We start from the raw sequence: 23,137 nt of genomic DNA, 5'->3' as shown, positions 1-23,137 counted from the left end.
TACTATATTTTAAAATGTAATTTATTCCTGTGATTGACGAAGCTTAATTTTCAGCATCATGACGCCAGTCTTCAGTGTCACATGATCCTTCAGAAATCAGTCTAATATGATGATTTACTGCTCTAGAAACATTACTTGTCATTATCAATGTTGAAAACAGATGTGCCGTTTAATTTTTTTGTGTGGAAACCATGATCATTTTTTTTCAGCATTTATTTGAAATAGAAACCATTTGTAACATTATAAATGTCTTTACTGTCACTTTTGATCAATTTAACGCATCCTTGCTGAGAAAAGTATTAACTTATTTTACAAAAATCTTACTGACCCCAAACTTTGAAAGTTAGTGTAGATCAACCTTTAAACCATTCTTTTTTTTTTTTCTTAACATAAAAAAAAAAATCTTTCTTTTACACCTCTTATTTTTCTTTCCAACACTGCAACTCTGAATACATAAAGGTAAATGCATCTCTGTGCAAGTCATTCCTAAGTGGCAGCAAATGTGAAATTTTGTGTATACATGTATTTCTGAGAATGATTCAAGGCACTGGTCACTTCCTGTAACAACCAGCATTCAAATCCTGTCTGCATGAGATTCTCTCCAATATCCTCAGGGAAAAAGCAGACGGATAAACAGAAATAGACACACACACACACAAACACAATAAACACTTAAAAAACGAGAGTACAGAGGACTTGTGACTTGCACAGATCAGGTGCGGCATAAATCGCCAGAGCTCAATTTCCAGCCAGAAATAAACATGTAAAATCATGTTGTAGTCTCTGCAAAACCAGCTGCTTTTACAATTCTTGTTTCTAACTCATCTTCTGTTCCTATTAGCACAACTCGGTTCAGACAGAGTCACTATATAAAAATAGATTTATACATAAACATATATACTCGTATATAAAAATGGCTGAACAATGGGATATAAATAAAAGTGAAAAAGGCTTCACATTCTGTGTAACAAACGAACAATTTGGTAAATTCAACATTCATTTAATAAAAGTGCATCTGATCCAAATGAGTCCGATATACTGCCATACGACACTTAAGGCACTTTCTTAATACGTTTTCTTTGGCTGGGCTGGAGAGAAAACTAATATACATCTTAATGCGCTCTCAATATCTCACCACACCCTAAATAACCGATAAAACGCCTAATTTGCCCAATTTGACATCGCATCACTATGGGAAGACTAATAGTGAGATTAGCTGCATCTTAAAGACTGTACTGCTGCTCTCTACAGGACACCATAAGGCACTACGGTTGTACAAAACTACGCATTACGCTTCGTCCAAAGAACCTCTTCACTGTAACCTCATGCCCTGACCCTCAAGTCAAAAAAAGAGATTAAGCTGCTTTCTGTAACAGACTAAACGCTACTTACAAACGACAAATCAAGGAAGTGCAATTCTATAAAGATTAATCAAAATATAAGATTAACCGCAAATTCAAAGCGTTCGAGACTGACGTGCGCAAGACCCTCATTTGTCGAAGGCAGAAACAAACCGAGACACGATTGTTACGCTTCCTTTAACACTAAGTGCCTGTAGTCAACAACAGGCGCATATGGAGATCCAGGGAAACTGGCACGTAAAGCTTTGGCTTCACAACTCTGCTGTGGACTGTATGAAACATTCATTACTAGGAGACATTCTTGATGTCTGAAAACCTCATTCAAGGAGATTCAGACCCTGTTGGCTTCAGAAGGCACATTTGGCAGTTGTTGTAATAAGTTCTGTACTAAGTAAAGCTGTAAACAGCTCAAACAGTATCATGTTTGTTTCATCTGCTCTTACACCACTGTTTATTCCTGAACTAAAGAGTGTATGCAGCATGAAAGTCCTGTAGCGCCCCCTGCTGTCACAAAGACACCACATTTTAAACTGATAGAGAATAAACCAGTTTTGTGACCTAATCCAGGCAACAGCTGATTGGGTGCTGGCAGGTCACATGCTCTGGAAACAGATTGCCTTTGAAACGGAGTTTATCACACTCTTAGATGTTTTTGAACAGGGAAACTAACAAGTTGAAGCAGTTGGATGGACAGTGGGCCTCCTCAGCACAAGATCTGTGAGAAGGGATGTCTGAGCAGCTCCTCCGCACTCGGCCGGTATTTGGCCTCCACGAAGATGCAGCGTAGGAAGTCCCGCGTGTGCTCGGAGATGTGGGAGGGCAGCTGGGGATTGGTGGGCTGAGTGGCGATCTTAAATATGGCCGCCATGGCCTCATATTCAGCCCAAGGGGGCTTTTCTGTCAACATCTCCACCACAGTGCAGCCAAGACTCCTGTTCAAACAACATACAGTTTAAGATTAATGACCCGTTAGGTCACATGATATTTTTTATTTTACACGCCACATGTTTTCAAGTGCCGTCTGTTAATTTTTCAGTAAAGTTATAGATTCCAGATGTTTCAGATTATAGTTCCAGGTGTTTATCTCATACATTTTGATAGATTTTTGGCAATTATCTTTTTAATTTGGCTTCAAGTTAATTTATTAAACTTTTTATGGATGTTTATAGACATTTTGTAATTGCAAAATAAGATGAAAATACTGATCAAGAATGTTTTTCTTTTTTATAGTGTTATAAGCTAGTGGCCTACATGGAGACCCAGACAATCACAAACATTCCGAGCTGACTTTCAGCCAATCATAATGCTCCCCTGACCTGACGGGAAACTGTCCAATCAGTTTATGTCGGGGAATCCCTGAGCAGCAACTAAGCCACTCCCACAGAATGAGAATATGTGCAGTTTGGTTTAAAAACAGGCCTGTTCTTTTTCTCCAATTTTAAAAAGCTTTTCTTTGGCATGTTAAAAATAGGTTCTTAATATTTAGAGAATGTTGCTTTTTTTTCTTTTTTTTTTGCAACACAGAATCACACTCATGTCTGTTTAATAAACAATTTACAGTAAAAAGTGACTAGATGAGCTCATCTAAATGGTGCAAATTTGTTGCCGTTTATATTACTGCAAGCATCACACTAACATTGACTTCCATAAATCCCAGCTGCTTTTCTTACTCTAGTAAAAACATGCAGCTGTAAGGTTCCCATGATTGAAGATGGAAAATGCTGTTCCAAAGCATATGCACGTGATTCTCTCAATCTCAAAATCTCTATGTCTTTATTTTTCTTGATTTTGTCTAAAATTTATTTTTCTTAGTTTTTATAAAAAAAAAAAAATTAAATGCTCTCACCAAACGTCTGCCTTCCGGCCGTACCCCTCTCCGCTGATGACCTCTGGGCTCATCCAGTACGGCGTTCCAGTAACAGAACGGACCCCAGTGCTGGACATGCAGATGGTCTGAAGCCGTTTACTGGCGCCAAAATCTCCCAGCTTCACATTGCCGGCTGAATCTCGCAGGATATTGGCACCTGAATGCAATGGAGGAAGTGACCACGGAGAAAGGTAGATATTAGATATTTTGTAAATTGGTTATATTCAGGGTTTGTAATGAAATTTCACACTCACCGGGCAATTTGGCTACAAAACTTTTAAGTAACCGGCCATTCATAAATTTAAAAAAATAAAACAGATTAACTACGTCACAGCTTGTATATATTATAAAATTTGGATTTCATACGTTCATTTCTTATTCAAACAAAATCCTGTCGTCCAGCCATCTCCTCCTTTCCTCTTTCATCCTCATCACCAAAAATGTGTTTAAGGTGGACAGATCAATACAGTACAAAGAACATCAAAAAAAATTTAGAATGTTGGAAATTAACAATGTCTTTTCTGTTAACCAAATGCTTTTTAATCTTCGCTATTGCTTCAATGCAAATGAACAAAAACGCCATTATTTGTTGCATAGTGACGTGCATAGTCAAGTAAGCCAGATAGGTGCAGATTCTGTGCAATACGCTGTATTTAATATATCATGATGACTCACGAGGTGAGTATTTGCGCTAAATCTGCGCAGATTTGGCTTACATGAAATTCCCCAGCAAAGAGAGTAAACATAAGTAACATGCCAAATTGGCTAGTGTTTTGACAGCGTTACGCCACAGTTGATTTTTACCCGCATTTAGCGGGTTGGTGGATGTTAATTTCAAACCCTGGCTATATTATAGATTTACAAGCTGTGATCTAAAAGTATTTGAATATGAAAACACACTTTTTACTCAGAATACTCACTATTCAAATATTACTAATTTTCTACAGAATTAATTTCCCATTGGTCAGCAGTGCGAATTTACAAACAAATTGAACTTTGACAGTACACTTGTTTCAAATAACTAATTGTTACAACAACAAAAAAAGTGATTGTTTTTGACTATGTGAGGTCTAATGCCAGGCTGTACCTTTGATGTCCCTGTGGACGATCATGTTGCTGTGCAGGTAGGACATGCCCTCCAGAATCTGTCTCGTATACTTGCGCGTCACATTCTCTGTCAAGGCCCCATAGGCCTTTAGCTGGTCTTTGACTGAACCCTGAGGGGTCAAAAACCACAGCACCAGTGAATCACGCTGAACTCTATGCCACAACCACAGTATTGCTATCAAACAGGTGTGTGATGATGACACATTACAAACCTTAAGATAAATAAAAAAAATAGCATTAGAGTAATAATGAAAATGTAAATAAGAATTGTGTCATTAATTACTCATTCCAAACCTGTATGCTGTTATTTTTTTTATTTTACCACTGGAACACTAAAGTAGTAGTTTCCATAGATTTGTAAATGTAAATATACACTACCAGTAGAGTTTGGGGGCAGTAACATTTTTGGAAAAAAATAAATAATGCTGAATAGAATTACATTTTAAAATATTCAAATAGAAACCAGTTATTTTTAATTGTAATGATATTTCACAATATTACTGTATTTTGATGCAATAAATGGGTGGCCATTAGAGACTACATCGGAAAAAAAAACAGAAAAAAAATCGTACCCACCTCAAACCTTTGAACCTTCTATACACTCACTTTCACACAAATATATGTGGATTCCCTTTTTTTTGTTGTTATTTTTGGAGCATGACACCCTGTGATCTGTCATTTGATAACAAAATATTCTTTCCAAGAGTTCCATGGAAAAATTAACAGCACACAGGTTTGGAATGACATGAGGCAAATGGAATTACAGAATTTTACTTTTTTGCTATCTTTTCCCTCAACAAGTCTAATCATTGTTGCTTTCCCAATACTTGATGACTCTTTCAAACTCACCCCAGGCATATACTCCATGAAAATAGTGAGGGTCTTCTCACTGTGGTCTCTAAGGCAACCGTAGTACTGGACGATTCGTTCATGGTGCAGGTTCTTCAACAGCTGTATCTCACACTCTAAAGCGCTCACCTCCTGCAGAAAGGGGGGCAAGAGTCATGACACGACCACAGCTGAGCCGAGCCGAGCCGAGCGGCTGTGACCAGAGGAAGCATGAGTGAGATGACAGAGCATATAGGTGGAAGATCAACTGAAAAAATATAAAACCACAATACACTAAAGCCAAACAGTGGATAGGAAAGCACAAACATAATGGTAGCATTTAGTTTTTGATTGTGTGAGTGAGCATATGTGTGTTTGTGTCAAGTGAGGGCATGATCAATGAGAAATGCGTTGTTAGACTACCCCACTTCCCCTCGACTCAAAACCCCCCTCTGCCCAAAACACACAATCACACACAGATACAGGAAGTGACAGTACATGTTTTTGCAATGGCAGACAGGAAAGGGTTTAAAGAGTGGGGGGAAAAGTTTGAGAACGAATGATATAGACATAAATCAATAGAAAAGAAAAAAATATGCTGATAATCTCAAAGAGAAAGAGAAAAGGCTAAATAAAATAAATATGTGTAGTGTACCTTACTGGTCTCTGGACTGGCAGGGTCAAAATGAACCTGTTTTGCAGCAAGTTCTCTGCCTGTGTCCACATCATAGCACAGATAAACCCTTCCAAAAGCACCCTGGCCCAGCAACTTCCCCCTACGCCACGTCACTGGAGCTGTAGGAGCTGCACATGACGCATATAATGACACAACAATGATGAATGAAACCAATCAATTGACAATTTCTCACAAATAAATACATCTTAAATGCATCAAAGCAGTTGACAAATGCTTATAAACACTACCATAATGTACAACATCATAATCTATATCACACTCACACTTATGAGGGACTGGGCGGTCCTTTGGGCGGAGTCTGGCCTGAGTATCCACCAGCTGCCAGCTCCCCAAACTCTCCTCACTGCCGTTCAGCGATCGCCGTGATGGCACCAATGTGAACAAGTTTCCATGGGGACGACGGATCCGCGGAAACGTCCGGCGACCTGAGGAGCAGCATTATTTGTTTAAAACATGACATGGGAGGACCTGGAGTGTGTGAGTACACTCAAATTTATGAAAGGCCTGAGGATATCGCACCTTCACTGTGGTCTTTATGATGCAGGGACACATGATACCTTCGAGGGTACGTCCCTCCCTTACCCACAATCTTATCATTTGCATGGTTTTCCCGGTCTAAAAGAGGAGAATGGGAAGAGGAGAACGGACAATTGTGTCAATGGAAGAGCAGATTTGTACAACTTTATCAATTGATTTACTGATTGCAGCAGCATCTTTATTGAAACACACCAGCACAGTCCTGTCGGTTGTCAGGGTAACTCTTAACCCTGTGTGTACGAGGTTTCCTGAGTGAGGGGCTACGAAACAAGAGACACCAATTCAATGGAAAAAATAACAGTTACAGGTGTTTACTATTACAGTTTCATTCAAATACATTTCCAATTGTATCTGTGTCCTCACCTGTCAGAGTTGCTGTCCAGTGACTGACAGCTGCCGGACACTGAGTTTTCTGCACTGCTCCAAGGATCCAGCACCTTCAAATACAGGTGAATTATAAGTTTAATGGACACAGATGGCAAACTAGATGATTAGTTGACATTATGTAATTTCTGCAGTGGTATATTTACTTGAATTCTCTCACAGAGCTTCTATGACAATTGTAGAATGTGGCATTTATATGGGAACATCGCAAGGTAACCCTGAAACCTTTTCTATACAGTATTTGAAATCTATGCTGTACATGTTGCTCTTTTTCAACACATACTGGCTGCAAGAATATGCAAGTTACCAATGTATATATGATTTTAGGGGAGTACAGTAATTGCAAAAGTTAGCATGTTACCAAATTACAAATTCCCATGATTTGATCATTTATTTTTGATTTAGAGTGTAATATACAGCACTAATAATAACTGACATGGCATATGGAGAGCATATATAAATGTAACGTAATATAATGTTATAGATTATAACAGCATACATACTTTTATACAAGTACACTACTGTACAAAGTTTGGGGTCATGAATTTAAAAAAAATAATACTGTAATTTCTTCAGCAAAGACCACATTAAATCGAACAATAGTGCCAATAAAGACATATACATACACACACATATGTAAATATTTCAAATAAATGCTGTTCTTCTGAACTTATATTCATCAAAGAATCCTAAAAAAATGTTTTCCACAACTGTTTTCAAACTTGGTATTAATACAAAATGTTTCTTGAGCATCAAATCTTCATATTAGAATGATTTCTGAAGGATCATGTGACACTGAAGACTGGAGTAATCATGCTGAAGTAATTTTAAATGATAATAATGTTTCTCAATATTACGGTCCAAACGACTCCAAACGTTTGAATGGTAGTGTATATACAAAATAATTTATATAATAATTCTGTATATTTTTTTATATATAAAAATGATCACAAAGCACTAAACCTGTTATAGTTTTAAAAGCGCCTCATATACATATTTGCGCACGTGTCCTTGAACTCACACACTGGTCACTGGTTTCAGGTATGAACTCCCCCTCGCTATTGATGCTGGTGTAAGATCCCTGACGTGCGATTCGCTGTTGCCGCTCAGGAACGTAACCAGGGGGCGGAGAACTTCGCCCAGTATTCTGAGAGCCTAGGTAATGACAAGACAAAAGACATAAAATGTTAAAACTAATAATTTAACAACTGCAAGAAGATCTTTCTCTGGTCTTACTGTTAAAGTGGCAAACATATTTCTCAGTTGGACTGTCAATGCTGTGATGTGAGATTGAGAGGGCACACATGCAACTATTTGTATTCACATCATGTTTAAATCACTGTTGTATTTTGGTTTCCTTTCAGTCGACACCTTACAATTCATACACGTTAATATTTATATTTTGATTTATATTTGCAAACGGTCATTAATGCCACTGTCAAATAAAGCATCTGTTCAATTTTATTTCAGCTATGGCCTTCCTGTTAGACTTACATGCTTATACAGGTTGCATGATGTAATCAGACAGTAGATTATTTTGTGCTAAAAGAAAATCCGAAATAAAAAAGTCCCATGCTACATGATACACTGTGACAAGGGCATGATCTAAAGTCAAAACAGCTGAGTCATGAGACTGAAGGAAAGTATAAACAAATGTCTTTTTCTTCCAGTTACAGAGCCTCAAAGAGCTCATGCTTTTCTCCAGACGCCCTCACAAGCTGTAACAACCTCCCCTCCCCCCTAAAATACACACTCTCTCTACAACAGGCCATTGGCCCACCATGCTAATAATGTCTCGCAATCTGATTGGCTGGGACCCAGAAAACCATTGTGGAGCAGCCAGTGATGGTGGACAGGAAAAGGAAGAGGACCCACTGCTCACAGAGGAAGTCAGAGAAACAACAGAGAGAGAGCGAGAGAGAGAGAGAGCGAGAGAGAGAGAGAGAGAGAGAGAGAGAGAGAGAGAGAGAGAGAGAGAGAGAGAGAGAGAGAGAGAGAGAGAGAGAGAGAGAATGAAAGAAAAAAAGACCAGAGCAAGAAGATTGATAAGAAAGGCAAAGTGATTTTTCAGTGTGTGAACTCACTGGTGGAGTGGTGGCGTCCTCTGGGTTCTGAGGACTGGTAGGCAGTGCTGACATCACCAGTGGACTGAGAAGTTTTGATGCGAACCTGCTTACTGACTGTGTGATGAGATGGAGAGGCCTGCACACACACACACGGATGTACATATTAAGCATTTAGAAAAAAAATTGTGTGTAGAAACAACATATTATAGGATTCTTACGTGTACTAATTGAGCTCTAGTGAGCAGAGATTTAATAATCTGCTCTACACCATTTGTCTCCTTTCCAAATTGAACTCGTTGATATTAACATATATTAATTGTAAGTCTCACATTGCTTTTTTCCTGTGTCAGCAGCATGATCTTGATGCTCTTCATGTTTGAGCTGCGGTCCAGCAGATCAATGGCTTTATCCAAGTCGCCCTGATCACGCAGGGGAATGGACAGCTGTGTGTACAAACAAATGCGCAAATACATGTTATACATACATTTAGTAGAGCTGCCTGATTGATAAAAAGGTGCACTCAGTATTTTTCCGTTGCTTAAACATTTCAGAATAAGAAATTATCTTTTGGGGGGAAAAAAAGTTTAAAACATTAAATGATGCTATCATCAGTTTTCTGTCCAATCGCTGCAGTGTGGTCCTATTCAGGAGCAAATAACTCTTAGTTGCAGATGCTTTAAATTAGTCATTCAAAAGACTTACAGGAGTTACAGTGAATCAGTCTGATGAATCCTTTACACAAAATAATACACAAAATTCAATCAATCTACCCAAGAAATAGGACTAAAATAGTGGACATTAAATTCCTGAGTATTTTTGCTAAATGACCAGACATAAGCGAGTGTCAGTGAGTGCATTTGAATGTGAATCAATACCTCATTATTCATATAATGGAGGTCTAACTGCTGACCGAAGAATGTTTTGACTTTCTGCTGGACTTCCTCAAACTGCACAGGCCGCCCAAACATCAGAATCCTGCACAAACATATATAAACACATACACACGCCATGCACACAGAGGGGGGGACATCAAACAGGAAGCTGAGATTTCTTTAGATGTGTAATCTGAGGCGGCAAGTCAAGTCAAACACACAGTCGGATCTGCAGAGTGCACACATTCCTGCGAGCACACCTAGCATAGCTGTGGTCTGTCCTGGCAGCCACAGACAAACCACAGTCCTTTCCCTTTCCACTGTGTTACCAGTCTGAGAGCTGAGAGAAAGCATGCCTGTGTGTATCTGTGTGTAATCTCTCAAAATCAAAACTCCAGTGTATTTGATCCTTACTTTTATTTTAACACATACATGCATGCACATTCAAGTAGAAAAGAAACTTAAATTCACCTTCTTTCACCACAGAACTCAAACTTAATCCTGACATCCTCCTGAAGAGAACGAAAAAGAGGTGAGGTCACATCAGGGTCATATAGGACTAGGAGTCACAAGGTCACTGTTTCTACTGTATGTATGTGTATTACCATTCTGTTGGAAGAGTTGGCAGTGTTGACAGGTTTCGGTTTTGCCGTGTCGCAATTTGACGCCGGTTGGCGCCTGGTCATCTGCAGGGCCACCAGATCCTTCATAATTGAATGGAGAGCCTGTCTCTCATCTGGGGAGAAAGACAGATACAAATAAGCCGATAATTATTTTCATGTTATTGCAAAGACTTTAGATAGACAAAGACGGCACACTCATATTAAAACAACATTTATGGGACAGATCATATTTTCATATTAATTTTGAGATTTGCTAAGGATTACATTTAACAGTGTTAATTACTTTTAATTAAAGATTTACTTTAAGTGAGTCTTAGATGAAGGCAAATTTGATCTAAATGTAAAAATAGGGGTAGGGCTGCACGATTAATCGCAATACACATGAAATCGCGCTTAAACCAATATGGCTTAGTTATGGCGATAATGAAATTGCAAAGGCTGCGATTCCTTTTTATGCACAGCTTGTCATTGATGTACGGCTCTGTAAACGCTGCCCCATCTGAAAGCACTGTGAGTTTGAGTCACTTATGCCGTGCATTTGAAAAAGCAACACGCGTCAAACATCTTTCCAAACATTCCAAGCATTTATGAATCACTTGTCCAATAAAAGACAACATTTAATAACATGCTTTTACTCCAAACTCACTTCATAACGACAGTTGAGCATCCTTCTGTGAGATGATGTGGCTTCTTACACAAAATAAGCAAGTCATGTGTTTATTAGTCATGTTTAATCAAAGCGTTTCAATCTTCTGTTTATTCAGCTATAGCGATAGGGATTTCCTGGAACGATGTGTTATCGTACTTCTACGGCGGGGCATATTTGGCGTGTCTGCCTGAGCGTGTTATAACCTCGTGGCGTGTTATAACCTCGTGGCGTGTTATAACCTCTGGTGTTCAGATGGAGCAGCATTTACTACCGATCAGCCGTGCTGCACTGACAAACTGCGCATAAAATATCACAGCCTTTTGGCAAATCGCGTACGGTTTCATTGCGATTAATCGTGCAGCCCTAAATAGGGGAAATTATTATAAAATATTATCAGTCAAAAAAAATCTCATACCAACTGAGTTACAACCGATATGATATGCAGTGTTTCCCATTAATTTCCTAGACTCTGGCGGCCCACCACAGTCTAATCGGTCCCGCCACAGTTTCATTAAGATTTTTTTTTTTATTATTCTCTTAATAACATAAAAGGTCACTAACATTGCACCACTGCTTTGACAAAGTATCCACCAAACAAACTAAAATCAAAAGTGAAAGTGAAATCAATTTGTGGCTGACCCTTAACTACGGTCAATCACTGTAATGATTGTCCTTAAGTGGCTGAATACTTTACTTTAAACCAAACGAGATTATGTTGCAGAAACTATAAACTTGCTATACTGTTACAACACAGGTGCAGAAGAACTGAGAAGATGTTCTGCTCTCCTTTGTGAATAAACACTCACAGTCAGACGACTAGACCTGAGTCAATGCAGAGAAGTCTGAGAGAGGGAGATGACCGTGTTTTTGAGATCTCTGTTCTCATGTTTGATGTAAGAATGAGCTGAGTCTTGGCTAAGCTCACTCAGGGAAAATATTCGCAGTGTGTTCTTTGGATGGACTTCACACACCTCCTGAGAGGGAGAGAAACAGAGAAGCCTCGTCTACCCACTAATACTGGGAAACCTGTGTTAGAACATGGCAGATCAACCCAAGCAACAGACTCAACCACTCAACTGTTGAAGATCTGTGTGTTCATGTGACCAGTGAGAACATAAACATCACATGTTTCCCTCTGTCTCCATTTAAACATCTCCCAACATCCTTTTAATTCCAGACGTCAGTTGTTTCCAGATCAACAGCAAACTTGTCAGTCATTTAGGAAGGCCCTGATATACTCACAGCAAATTAATTTTTCGTTCTTCGCTCTTAGAGGTAAAGATAAGTTTGAAAAAGCTTTTCAGCGGTATAGTGTTAGCGAACATTCCAATGCCATTCAATTAGATGAATAAATAAATATGTGCTGCACACTTTCCTCTCAACAACAAAATAAACAACAAAAATGAGAGGTGAGAAATCAGCAATTTATATAGCACTTTGTACAATTGATTGCGCTGAAGCAAGCAGATTTACAGTATTAAAAATTATAAAGTGTCGCTTTCAATTAGAAGTACTTGTACAAGAACTTGTACAACTTGCCATACACTAATATATACATAAATAATTTACAAAGTAAGTTTGGGGTCAGTAAGATTTTTTTTTTCAAGGAACTTAATACTTTTATTTAATCACATAAACAATGCACCACAGTTTCCACAAAAATATTAAGCAACAACTGTGTTGAGCTCCAAATCATCATATTTTAATGATTTCTGAGGGATCATGTTACACTGAAAAGTAATGATGCTGAAAATTCATCTTTCCTTCACAGGAATAAATTAAATTTTAAAATACATTAAAATAGAAAACAGTTATTTTAATCTTAATATTTGACAATATGAATGTTTCTACAGTATTTCTGACTAAAATGCAATGTTGATGAAAATAGGATGGAGACTTTCAAAAACATTACTGTTCAAAAGTTTGGGGTCAGTAAGATTTTGTGTCAGTAACACTTCAATGAGTGAGAGGTACTTAAACATCTAGCTAAGCTTTATTTTTTAACTTTATCTTTGGTTGAAATTAACCTAATATTGCATATTTTCTATTTTCTCTATTGTTTGAGATCAAGCAATAATTGAAGACCTGTCGAGGATCCCTGATATATGATAAAAAAAACATGAGGACTCACTCATTTTGTCGGTATGAATGTGCGCTATTGATTGAAGTTCAGGTTTGAAGGTCCTCACACACCCTTTCCTCTAGTGTCACCCATCAATGGCCTAGAAATGGAACAATATTCAGGTTATACAGAAACTCCTGATAAAATGAGTCATCAGCTGTAACTTAACTACCTACCAAAACAAATGTAATCTGAGCCAAACAATGATATCAGTCAATAGCACAACAACACTGACAATTTCAAATGTTGATGGACATACACTTGTTAATGCTGATGGTGAGGACTAACAGTTGCAACATCTCATAATGTAGGCTACATCAAACTGAGTAGTGCATCACTGAGAAACGTCCTGCTCAAGTCGTCCTTGCGATAGAGGTTCAGGTTGGATAACTAGTTCTTCCAATGTTTCATCATCGGACTCGCGCTCAGATTGATATGGTAAAATCGAACCCATAGTTACGGTCTTTACAGTGTGTACAATCGCTGAGCTGTAGGAAGCCTACAGAGTTGAAATTCAGTTATGGTAACTGCCGTTTCGTTTCCAATACGTGCTGTAAGCAGTAGACCAATCACAACAGACTGAGCCATCTGGCCAATCAGAGCAAAATAGGCTCACAGAAAGAAGGGATTTAGAAAGACTGAATCTTCGGACTGCTTTGGACGAGTCATTTGAGAATCATTGCAATGTATGTTATGAGAAAATAAAAAAGGTTTTTTATTGTTGTTATTTTTTACCTTTGATGCATGTAAACCTGTTGTAGGAACCTTTAAAATAGCATTATAGGGGCACTTTAAATTTGACTGATGCTAGATGCTCAAAACCCCCCCATCTAAAATGCAGGAAAACTGAATGTGGAATGTTTTACATATGTGACTGACGGGATGGTGAGAGTATATGCTGTGCATGCATGTTAGTGCACGTGAGACCTGGAGGACTGTAACATGATCCTCTGCTGGCACAGAGGAACCAAGGCACAAACCTTCCAGCCGAGGGGAAATGAGCAGAGGGAAATATTTACCATTTAAAAATTGCCAGATTTCAGCTCCACAGGCTTGATTCCAGCCATAAAAGTCCCTTTCAACAATGCCATACTCCCTATAAACACTATCACTGTAATATTTTCAAATTTCATTTGCCCATGAATACAGGTGGCTCATATTAAGAAAAAGAATATGAATCAAAGTGGCTGTACTGTACATTGGATGTTCTGTATTTTAACTGAGGTTTTGTCAATGTTAACAATGTTACAAATAATTTGGTGCATTACAATATTGTTGACCATGTACTGGGAAAAATTTGCTACTTTTTATAAATAAAGAAAATCTTACCTTGTATCCTTTTGATGTCCTTCAAAGATGTTATCGTTTCTTTCTGGAAGAAGAAAAAATTGCTTTACCACAAATGTGTCCAAATTATAGTTTCACATAATATGTTACCCATTTCTCTGAAGAAATCCATTTAACCACAGCTAACCTCTGTGTTATGCATGGAATCTGTAGTGTCAGTATTCATTTACCAAACAGTATGTTTTGTTTTTTTAGCTTATTTGTTTCTGTATAAAAATGTTTGAGCACATTTCAGTATTCATCTCTACTATATTCCACAGACAATAGCAGTGTTAATTCTGCGGCTATAATTATAATTGGGTAAATTATAACTATGAAAAGGAGTTCTGCATTGACTGTGATGCAATAAAAAGGTAATGTACCACTATGTCAAGAAATTAATTTTTATTGAGTTGTCCTTGCAGGCTGCATGCAAAAACAAATATATGTTGTGACCAGCGTAGTCAGATTCATGAACAAATGACAAAAAACAAAACTGAAACCAGTGTAGCCCAATTACTCAAAACATTATTCTTATGAGTTGGCTCTTTTAATAAAAATTTGAAAAAGACTAAATTAATCAAACTGCCTTTACCTTAGATAATTTACAGCATTAGCCTAGAGAAAATTTCATATGCAACTTTCATATTCAAGTCAAATTTATACCATACGTTATACGTTAAATTTGTACTAAATTATACAGTTATATTAACTGAAATACACACAAATGAATCAGAATTAAAATCTAATAATTGAATCAGATGGAAATCAGAAAAGATTGATTTCCTGATAAATACAACACTAAAGACATGCAAATGCCATATCAAATCTATACAATGTAAAGGAAATTTTACATCCTGAAGAACTCAAACCAGGTGAGCTGTTGAGGGGCAAACCGGCCAATGGTTGCACTAGAAAGTCAGCAAAATCTCATTAGAATGCTTCCATCAGCATATCCTGACCTTCAACAATGAAGCGCTGGATAGGACTGCATCATTCCTAATGTGCTTCACTGCCAGACTTCATTTGACCTGCAACTCTTTAGATCCAATAACAGCGGCCTGAAGAAGAGAGGACTAACTGAACATTGCTAAAAATTGCTCATCCTTCCATATTTATGGTCAATTCTGAAATTATTAACCAAATGGATGAGGTAAGGAACATGCGCATATGCATGCGTTTGTTTCAGCGCCTCCAGTCATGCAACTTCAACTGAACCGAGAGAAATTACAGAGGTCATTAATTTGCACTCATTTAGTCAAATATGGGGTGGCACCAGATGGCCTGACCGACTGAACCTATGAACACACGCAAACGAGCAGCGAATGCATTCTTCGCCTCGGCTTCATCTGATATTACGCTATATATACACACATGCAAGTCTAAGACCCTCACCAGGAACATCATCTCAGTTTCCTACCTGACTTTAGATCCCGCTTCTGTCTTTTCTTCCTTTCCAATTAAACCAATTTCACTTCCTTCTCTATTTAAATTAGAGGATAAATCTAAAGTCTGAACTCCAAGATGTAATATTTTCGAATGGGTTAAAAAATAAGGCAGAGATTCATAACACCAATTATAATTTTTATTTATAAATTTTTTTAGATAGATTATATTTTCAAATGGGTTACATTTATTTATAAATACATTATTAAAATAAAAAGTTGTATTTGTTAACATTAGTTTATGCACTGTGAACTAACATGAACAGCTGGATTTTTGTTAATTAACATTAATAAATATTGTTACAAATGTATTGCCCATTGTTAGTTAATACATTAACTAATGTTAACAAATGAGACCTTATTGTAAAGTGCTTGAGGCATCTGTTGTGACAACATGCCTGGACACTTGTTCTAGGGGAACTGCTGCCCACAGAAGTGCAAGGTCTTAATCAAATTATGCACAATACAAGCACTATTAACTGGAGCGAATGAGACATGAGTGAGAGGAGGCAGGTGTGTCACTTCGCCGTCGGAGAGAAGAGAGCGAGAACTTGCAGGACTGCACCAGCAGGATCGCAATTTCGGCATGCAGGACTGGAGCATCCTGCCACTAAGGCAAACTGGACACTGCTGAACCTGGGAGGATGCCGGGCAAACTGAATCGCATAGCCAGGTTTGATCATTTGAATGACCCAGCAAGACGGGCTGATAAGCCAGGAACATTTTCCTATCAAAAATATGTTTTTTCTTTCTTTCTTTTTCTTTCAGATACTGCGATTTTTCTCAACTTGGATGGATATTAGCTACTGACCAAGCACCCAAAAACTGCTGCTTCGGTCTTCTGTTGAAACCTTAAAATGGTTCATGGAGCAAAAAGTTATAGAGAACCCCTGAATTAAGGTTTGTAAAACTTTTTCCTTATTGAAACTCTAATCCCCTCTCTGACTCATTTTCCTTCTCTCCTGCTCTTAATTACCTTGTGGTAAGTATGCATGGAATCTGGAAAGGGGAGAAGGCTACCCATGGGCCCTGTCAGCTGGCCTGGGCCTGCATTGTTATGCTTGTATCCCTTTTCCAGTACTCGCCAGAATCTCAACAATTTTCTCTTACCATTCCCGCCTCCCGCCTGAATTTCGGCTGTTTAGTCTGTGGCTGGTTTTCCCAGCCGTGGCGCTGAGGCTGTTGGCTTTTGCTCGTGGAGGAGCTTACAGTACAAATCCCCTCTAGGGTTCCCAACACTTTGGAGTGGCTAGACTAAAACTGTTCCTTTCAGCTCTGGGGTAGAGATGACAAGTTGTTCTAGATGGTGGAAAAGACAATGTTTTATCACTAGGTCATGAACTTGCTAAAACCCCATATTACATCAAACATAAACAGATCTGACACCATCTGTGTAAAGTTGTGCAAAGTTGTGATGCAAAGGCACATTGACACAAAACCTGTGAGGTTTTGGTGAGGTGAACACAGGCAAAGCTCAAAAATCACATTCACAAACGTATTAAATCTAAACAGGAATAACTATTTGATGACTGTCAGTTCTGCACCATGCTGCCATTATCTTCTTGTATCTACTATAAACAAATGTCTGCTTTAAAGTTGCTTTGGTCTCTGAGCCCTTTCTTTATGAGGCAATTCCTAAACTTCTACATTTCTAAAATGTAGACCAGTGTACTTGTAGAAATGTTAACTGATATGTGTGTAATTTATGGTTTATTCATTTATAACAGGGATTCCAGACAAGCTCCCCAGGGTACTCAGCATTGGAAATATTTCACCAAAATTGATTAGTTAAACGTGAAATAGATTTATTCATTAGCGGTCAACTGATACAGGTTTTCAGTGGCCAATTCTGATATCTAGAATCAAGCTGATCAATAAAATGCTGATACACATAGGCCTATAATACAATTCAGTGGTAGCAAATAAGTTGTACACAAACTTGCTTGAGAAACAAAAAAAGGTACACATAATGTGTGTGCATGTATAGTTCAAGTTCATTTAAGCTGTCAGTCCCATGTGGAACTCACAAATTGGGGAGATGAACACATTCATCGGTCAAGTGGACATGGTCTATTTATTGAACTAAAAAAAATCTAAATGATAACAAATGATTAATCTCCATTTTTTGTGCAAACATTTTTTCAATTAGTTTTGGGCAACATCCACATAGCTGATACAAGCTGTGATATAAGCTGTGTGTCATCTGAAGGTTTAAGATACGGTCACTTCTCCACCAGAGCTTCTCCTGTCAGTTTTGTGTTTATAAAAGATATAAAAGCTGCTGTCAGCTTATTAAGATTTAATGGATGAACTTGCAGCATGACTGGACTCTTGTTGTGTTAAAAGTAAGATTTTTAGCTTTATGGATGTCGCCATCTTTGATATTACTTTGGTCACGGTCGCTATTGTTTCTGGTTAGAGTATAGGGGCTTGACTCCCATTGCAGGTATACAGACAGTCAGGCCCAGTGGTGGCCATCAGGAGTATCTGGAGAATTCCCGATGGGCCGCTCATAAATTGGGCCGGTAGGGCCACTTTGACAAACGCAGGTCTATGGAAGTAAAATAATGACAAATGTTTTTGAAACAAAAAAGCTTGTTGAATTGCACTACTTGAAAAAAATATGCATTGCATTAACCCTGCTTGCAATTTTATGGGCTGAAATTCAACATGGTTGTATATTTAGGCTGTGAATATTTCAATTCAAAACATTTCACACACGTTTTAATTAATACAAATTAAATAATCCATATTCACCTTTCAGATTTCACTTCCAAAATATTCATTCTGTTTAAAAATACAACCTACAATATTCGACAGACAATTTTCTGTCCATTTTATTTCGCTTCCACAAATTCAGTGGCTCAAATTCGACAGAAAATTCAACATTTGACATCCAGATGTCAAATGTTGAATTTTCTGTCGAATTTGAACCGGGGGCCAATGTTTCGTAAAATATTGAAGCTTCCCCGGGCACCGCCATTGATTAGCATTGATTAGATTTGTATTTATTTCTAAAGAAACACGGAAATGTATAAAAGGCTCCATTACCTTGTATCTTACGTTATGGCCCCGTAGAAGCAGTTTTTGTAAAAATAGGCTAACGATTGCGTCATAACCACGACTCTGTCGCACAGTAGAAAAATTACCGTATGGACAGGAGAAGAAGCTCACGGGCAATCGGGGGGACGTGGAGGCAAAATGACAAAATAATTAATCATAATACTTAGAAAAAGTTTCTCTGCTCCTAGCTCATGGACACCTCCTACTCACACTCTCCGTCTCTGCAAGTTTCAGAAGGGAATGATTCAGATTTCTCTTGGCACAGCTACTAGGAGACAGACAGGTTGCTCACGTCACATCTACGTCGTCAAGCTCAGTTTGAGTCTGCGCAGTAAGCTCGGCCATCAGGAAGTGAGTGCTTCTAACTGACTTCACTTTTCTCCGTTGAATCCAATGGGGTCGCTGTGTCCATTTCTTTTACTGTCTATGATTTGAACCACTGAATTTGTAAAGCGAAATAAAATGGACAGAAAATTGCCAGTCGAATATTATAGGTTGTATTTTTAAACAGAATGAATATTTTGGAAGTGAAATCTGAAAGGTGAATATGGATTATTGAATTTTTATTAATGAAAACATGTGAAATGTTTTGAATTGAAATATTCACAGCCTAAATGTACAACCATGTTGAATTTCAGCCCATAAAAATGCAAGCAGGGTTAATGCAATGCATATTTTTTCAAGTAGTGCAATTCAACAAGCTTTTTTGTTTCAAAAACATTTGTCATTATTTTACTTCCATACCGGTCTCTTCATTTTCGATGAGCACGGAAATCGGCATATCGCAGGCGGTTCTAGTAGTGACAACGGTATGCAAGTTGTCTTCTTACACCTGAAAATGACTTGTGCATGCACAGCTCTTTGTGTTATAAATATTATTAAATGGCAAACCTGTGCACGCAGTAAGGCGAGCCACGTGACTTCTCCCCGCATCCTCTACTATTGCTTGACTGATAATGGAACTAACTAACACTGCAGACAGTATCCGAGACTCTATTGTAAGTTAGCTATTGTTAGCTAATGAATCAAAATAAATGGGCTTAGTAAGTGTTTTCCCACTATCGGTTACTTTTTTGTTTGACATGGCTTCAATAATATTGTCAGAGCTAAATTATATAACAATTGCAATGATACAGCATAATTTAAAGCAAAATTAACAATTTCTGGTTGTGTCGATGACCCTGTCATTAAACCTTACTGATGTTGCTGTGGGGTCCATAAGACAAAAAAAAAAAAGGTTGGGAAACACTGACCTTGAGCACTCATTCACTACTGTAAAATACCAACAATTTGAGCATTCGTTTGTTTGCATGAGTACTTGCATGTCATGCATATGATCGAGTTAATACCATCTGGAACATATAGGCAGGTTCAAATAGAAAACCGAGTTATGACTTATTACCAAACATCAAAACATAAATTGTAATTCCATTTGAGGGCAATTCCAGCGTTATGGATGTGACATTTGAACTCATAATGACAGGTGAAATGTCTCAGAAAAAAAAAACTTCTTATAATATTTAAATTGGAAATGCATATTCTCAGAGCACCCAATCTGGGGAATTGACAGGCAAAATATGTTTTTCTAAAATATATTTAAGCACCCCCAAAAAAGGAAAATATGCATGCGTTATGGATGTGACGGGAAATGACAGAGTTTTTGGTATACTGTTCGATTTCCTTTAAAGTCTGTGAACTTTTGAGTCCAATGTATAAATATTGCTATCCACATGATGAAGGGGTCTTAGCTGAACATAAAAATATCAATGTTTAATATATATATATATTTATGAAGTGTATTATGAGGAAAAACCAGCGTTATGGATGTGACAAAAACCCTGTTATGGATGTGACGCGTCTGAAATAGCCTACATAGAATCTGTTTGGAAAATCAACAATCAAACCATCATGGCACTTTTGTTGACGCATAATGCCTGTTTTGACATTAAGAAGACTGTCTGAAATGATTCTGAACTTAAAAAGGGTTTTGTTCTTTTGGTTAAAACTTTATTTTTTCATGGTAAAGATGACCTTTGCATGGAATTGCCCTTGAATGCAATATCATATTTTCCCCATTTCAAATCAAACACATGCGCATGAAGACGTCCATATAAGTCCATGGAAAATAATATTCGTTTTTCTACACGATTTCCAGCACTAGTGAATCAGTTTACACCTGCTGTTCGTCACACGTTGTGTGCATATGCAGTGCATATTTTATGAATGACAAGAGGGAAAAAAACATGGGCATGTCAGTTTCATTAGTCAAGACTGTCATCCACCCAAAATACAATATCAAAACCTGCAGCTAAGTTGTAGACTGCATTAATAGCACCAGTATCAATGAACCCCAAGTTAAAATACTCACCTTGCACGCAGTAGAAGAGGGACTCTTCAACCAGTCACTTTCTGTCCTGTCTTCGGAAACTCGATGGAAATCGCGATGACAAACGTAATAGCAACAGTTAATGTAATATGACTGTCCACAGATTTCCAGGCCGCTGCCATCGCTAACGCGCTTTCAGGCGCGCGGACCCCTGAGGGTCTCCCATTTCATCCATAAAACTTATTCCTCAGACCAGTCGAGAGAAGAGACCTCTTTAATACACAAAAATACGTAATCTCCAGTTTATGCTGAGAGAAAGTAGCAGTTTAGTGACTACGAATAAAGCATGGACGTTTCATGAAGCGACATATCTTTATAGCTTTGTGAAGAAGGCATAACTAAGTTACTGCATGGAGAGTTCAAAATAAATCTAAATAATAAGGGTCACGTCCAAAAGCTAAAACAAGAATGTCTCGTAACAACACTAATGGTGCAGATATAAGCGAGTTGCGTACATAAAATCCATTTGTATAAGCAGACTGGAGGAAAAGAAAGGATTTCCGTAATTCTGATGGCTTCTTTTCCTGCTAGGTTTGCAAATTTTCCCCCTCCGTTGTTGTGTCTGGCCAGCTCACTGAACGAACGTAGTTTTCACTTTTCTAGTGAAAGGCGAATCTATAACAGTCCGCAAATGTTCGTTAATCCTGCGCGTAACAACTTTGCAAAGCCAAATAAACCAGAAAATGAGCCCTCAGCTCGATGATTGGACAATCTCCGCATTATTATGCGACAAATGATTATGAATGAAGGCATGTGACAGTGAAAGCAGCATTCATGTATCCCCGTTACCGAAGGAAAAGCGAAAAACGTATGAGGATAACTGCACAGGAAAGCCACTGTCGAAGATCTGGACAAAAGAGCGTGCGCATTACAGTCAGCGGCTACTTGAACTTCGAGAACAAATTCCCTTTTCCGTTGATGACGGTTAAAACTCAGCGAAAGTTAAAACTCCGCGAAAGTGCGAGAAATACGCTCCCCGAGGGCCGTTCAAGCGCTTTTGGTGATATTAAGCGTGAGATGAGATGTTTAGGAGACATTAGTCCAAGCATTCTCGTGATGTTGAGGATGATAAACAGCAGATGCTAGAATGAATCTTTAGCGCAGTGAGTTTCCTGACAGCGAAAAAGCAGTTCGTCACCGGAACACATAAGCTCGCTTCCTTTAAAACCAGCCAAAAGTTCGTCATGTTAATGCCCGTGCACGGATAAAATGGCTTTCAAGTATTTTTTTTTTTACTCGTCGTCGGTGGAAAAATGCATTGTATAACGTTTGTAATTTCCGTAACACTTTCAAGATGACAACTGTGTTTAAGCACACTGACTTTATGTACGCTCGGGGGCGCGCTGTTCCTCTCTTTGGTTCTTGTTTGGTGACGTAAAGCGCACACGCACAGCGTCACTGCCGCGCACACGTTTATGACGTAAGATTCAGACGTGAACTTTTTCAAAGGGCGGTGCGGTGCTGTGTTTAGGTGAATAACGTGATGCATTAAACCAGTGGTTCACAACTCCAGTCCTCGGGACCCGCTGCTCTGCACATTTTGTATGTCTCTCTTATCTGACACACTCAAATCAGTTCATGGAGTCTCTCCTGACGAGCTGATGATCTGGTTCAGGTGTGTTGAATAAGGGAGACTACAAAATGTGCCGGGCAGCGGGTCCCGAGGACTGGAGTTGAGAACCACTGCATTAAACAAATACACAACATAACCGTTCACACTATTGTCATCCAGATAATCATTTTCAGCAAAAATGCCTTACCGTGATTTGTTTTTGGATTTGTATCTGGGACCAGGATTTACTTA

General features: G+C 38.3%; 1 protein-coding gene across 1 annotated transcript; it reads right to left on the bottom strand.

Moving 5' to 3' along the window:
* Positions 1 to 210: 210 nt before the first annotated feature.
* map3k3 (mitogen-activated protein kinase kinase kinase 3) lies at positions 211 to 22,690 on the bottom strand. Its single transcript, XM_082164123.1, has 18 exons — positions 21,316 to 22,690; positions 14,443 to 14,485; positions 13,123 to 13,213; positions 10,325 to 10,455; positions 10,191 to 10,231; positions 9,723 to 9,822; positions 9,177 to 9,290; positions 8,866 to 8,983; positions 7,803 to 7,936; positions 6,761 to 6,834; positions 6,590 to 6,657; positions 6,380 to 6,475; positions 6,124 to 6,285; positions 5,819 to 5,967; positions 5,185 to 5,316; positions 4,316 to 4,445; positions 3,208 to 3,385; positions 211 to 2,293 (listed from the first exon to the last, which is right to left on the bottom strand). The coding sequence occupies exons 3-18, from the start codon at positions 13,124 to 13,126 to the stop codon at positions 2,065 to 2,067; spliced, it is 1,860 nt and encodes a 619-aa protein (XP_082020249.1). The 5' UTR covers positions 13,127 to 13,213; positions 14,443 to 14,485; positions 21,316 to 22,690; the 3' UTR covers positions 211 to 2,064.
* Positions 22,691 to 23,137: the final 447 nt, after the last annotated feature.

Source organism: Leuciscus leuciscus (assembly GCF_965113295.1).
Source record: "Leuciscus leuciscus genome assembly, chromosome: 1".
Taxonomy (NCBI): Eukaryota; Metazoa; Chordata; class Actinopteri; order Cypriniformes; family Leuciscidae; genus Leuciscus; species Leuciscus leuciscus.
This window is presented reverse-complemented; position numbering and strand designations above follow the sequence as displayed.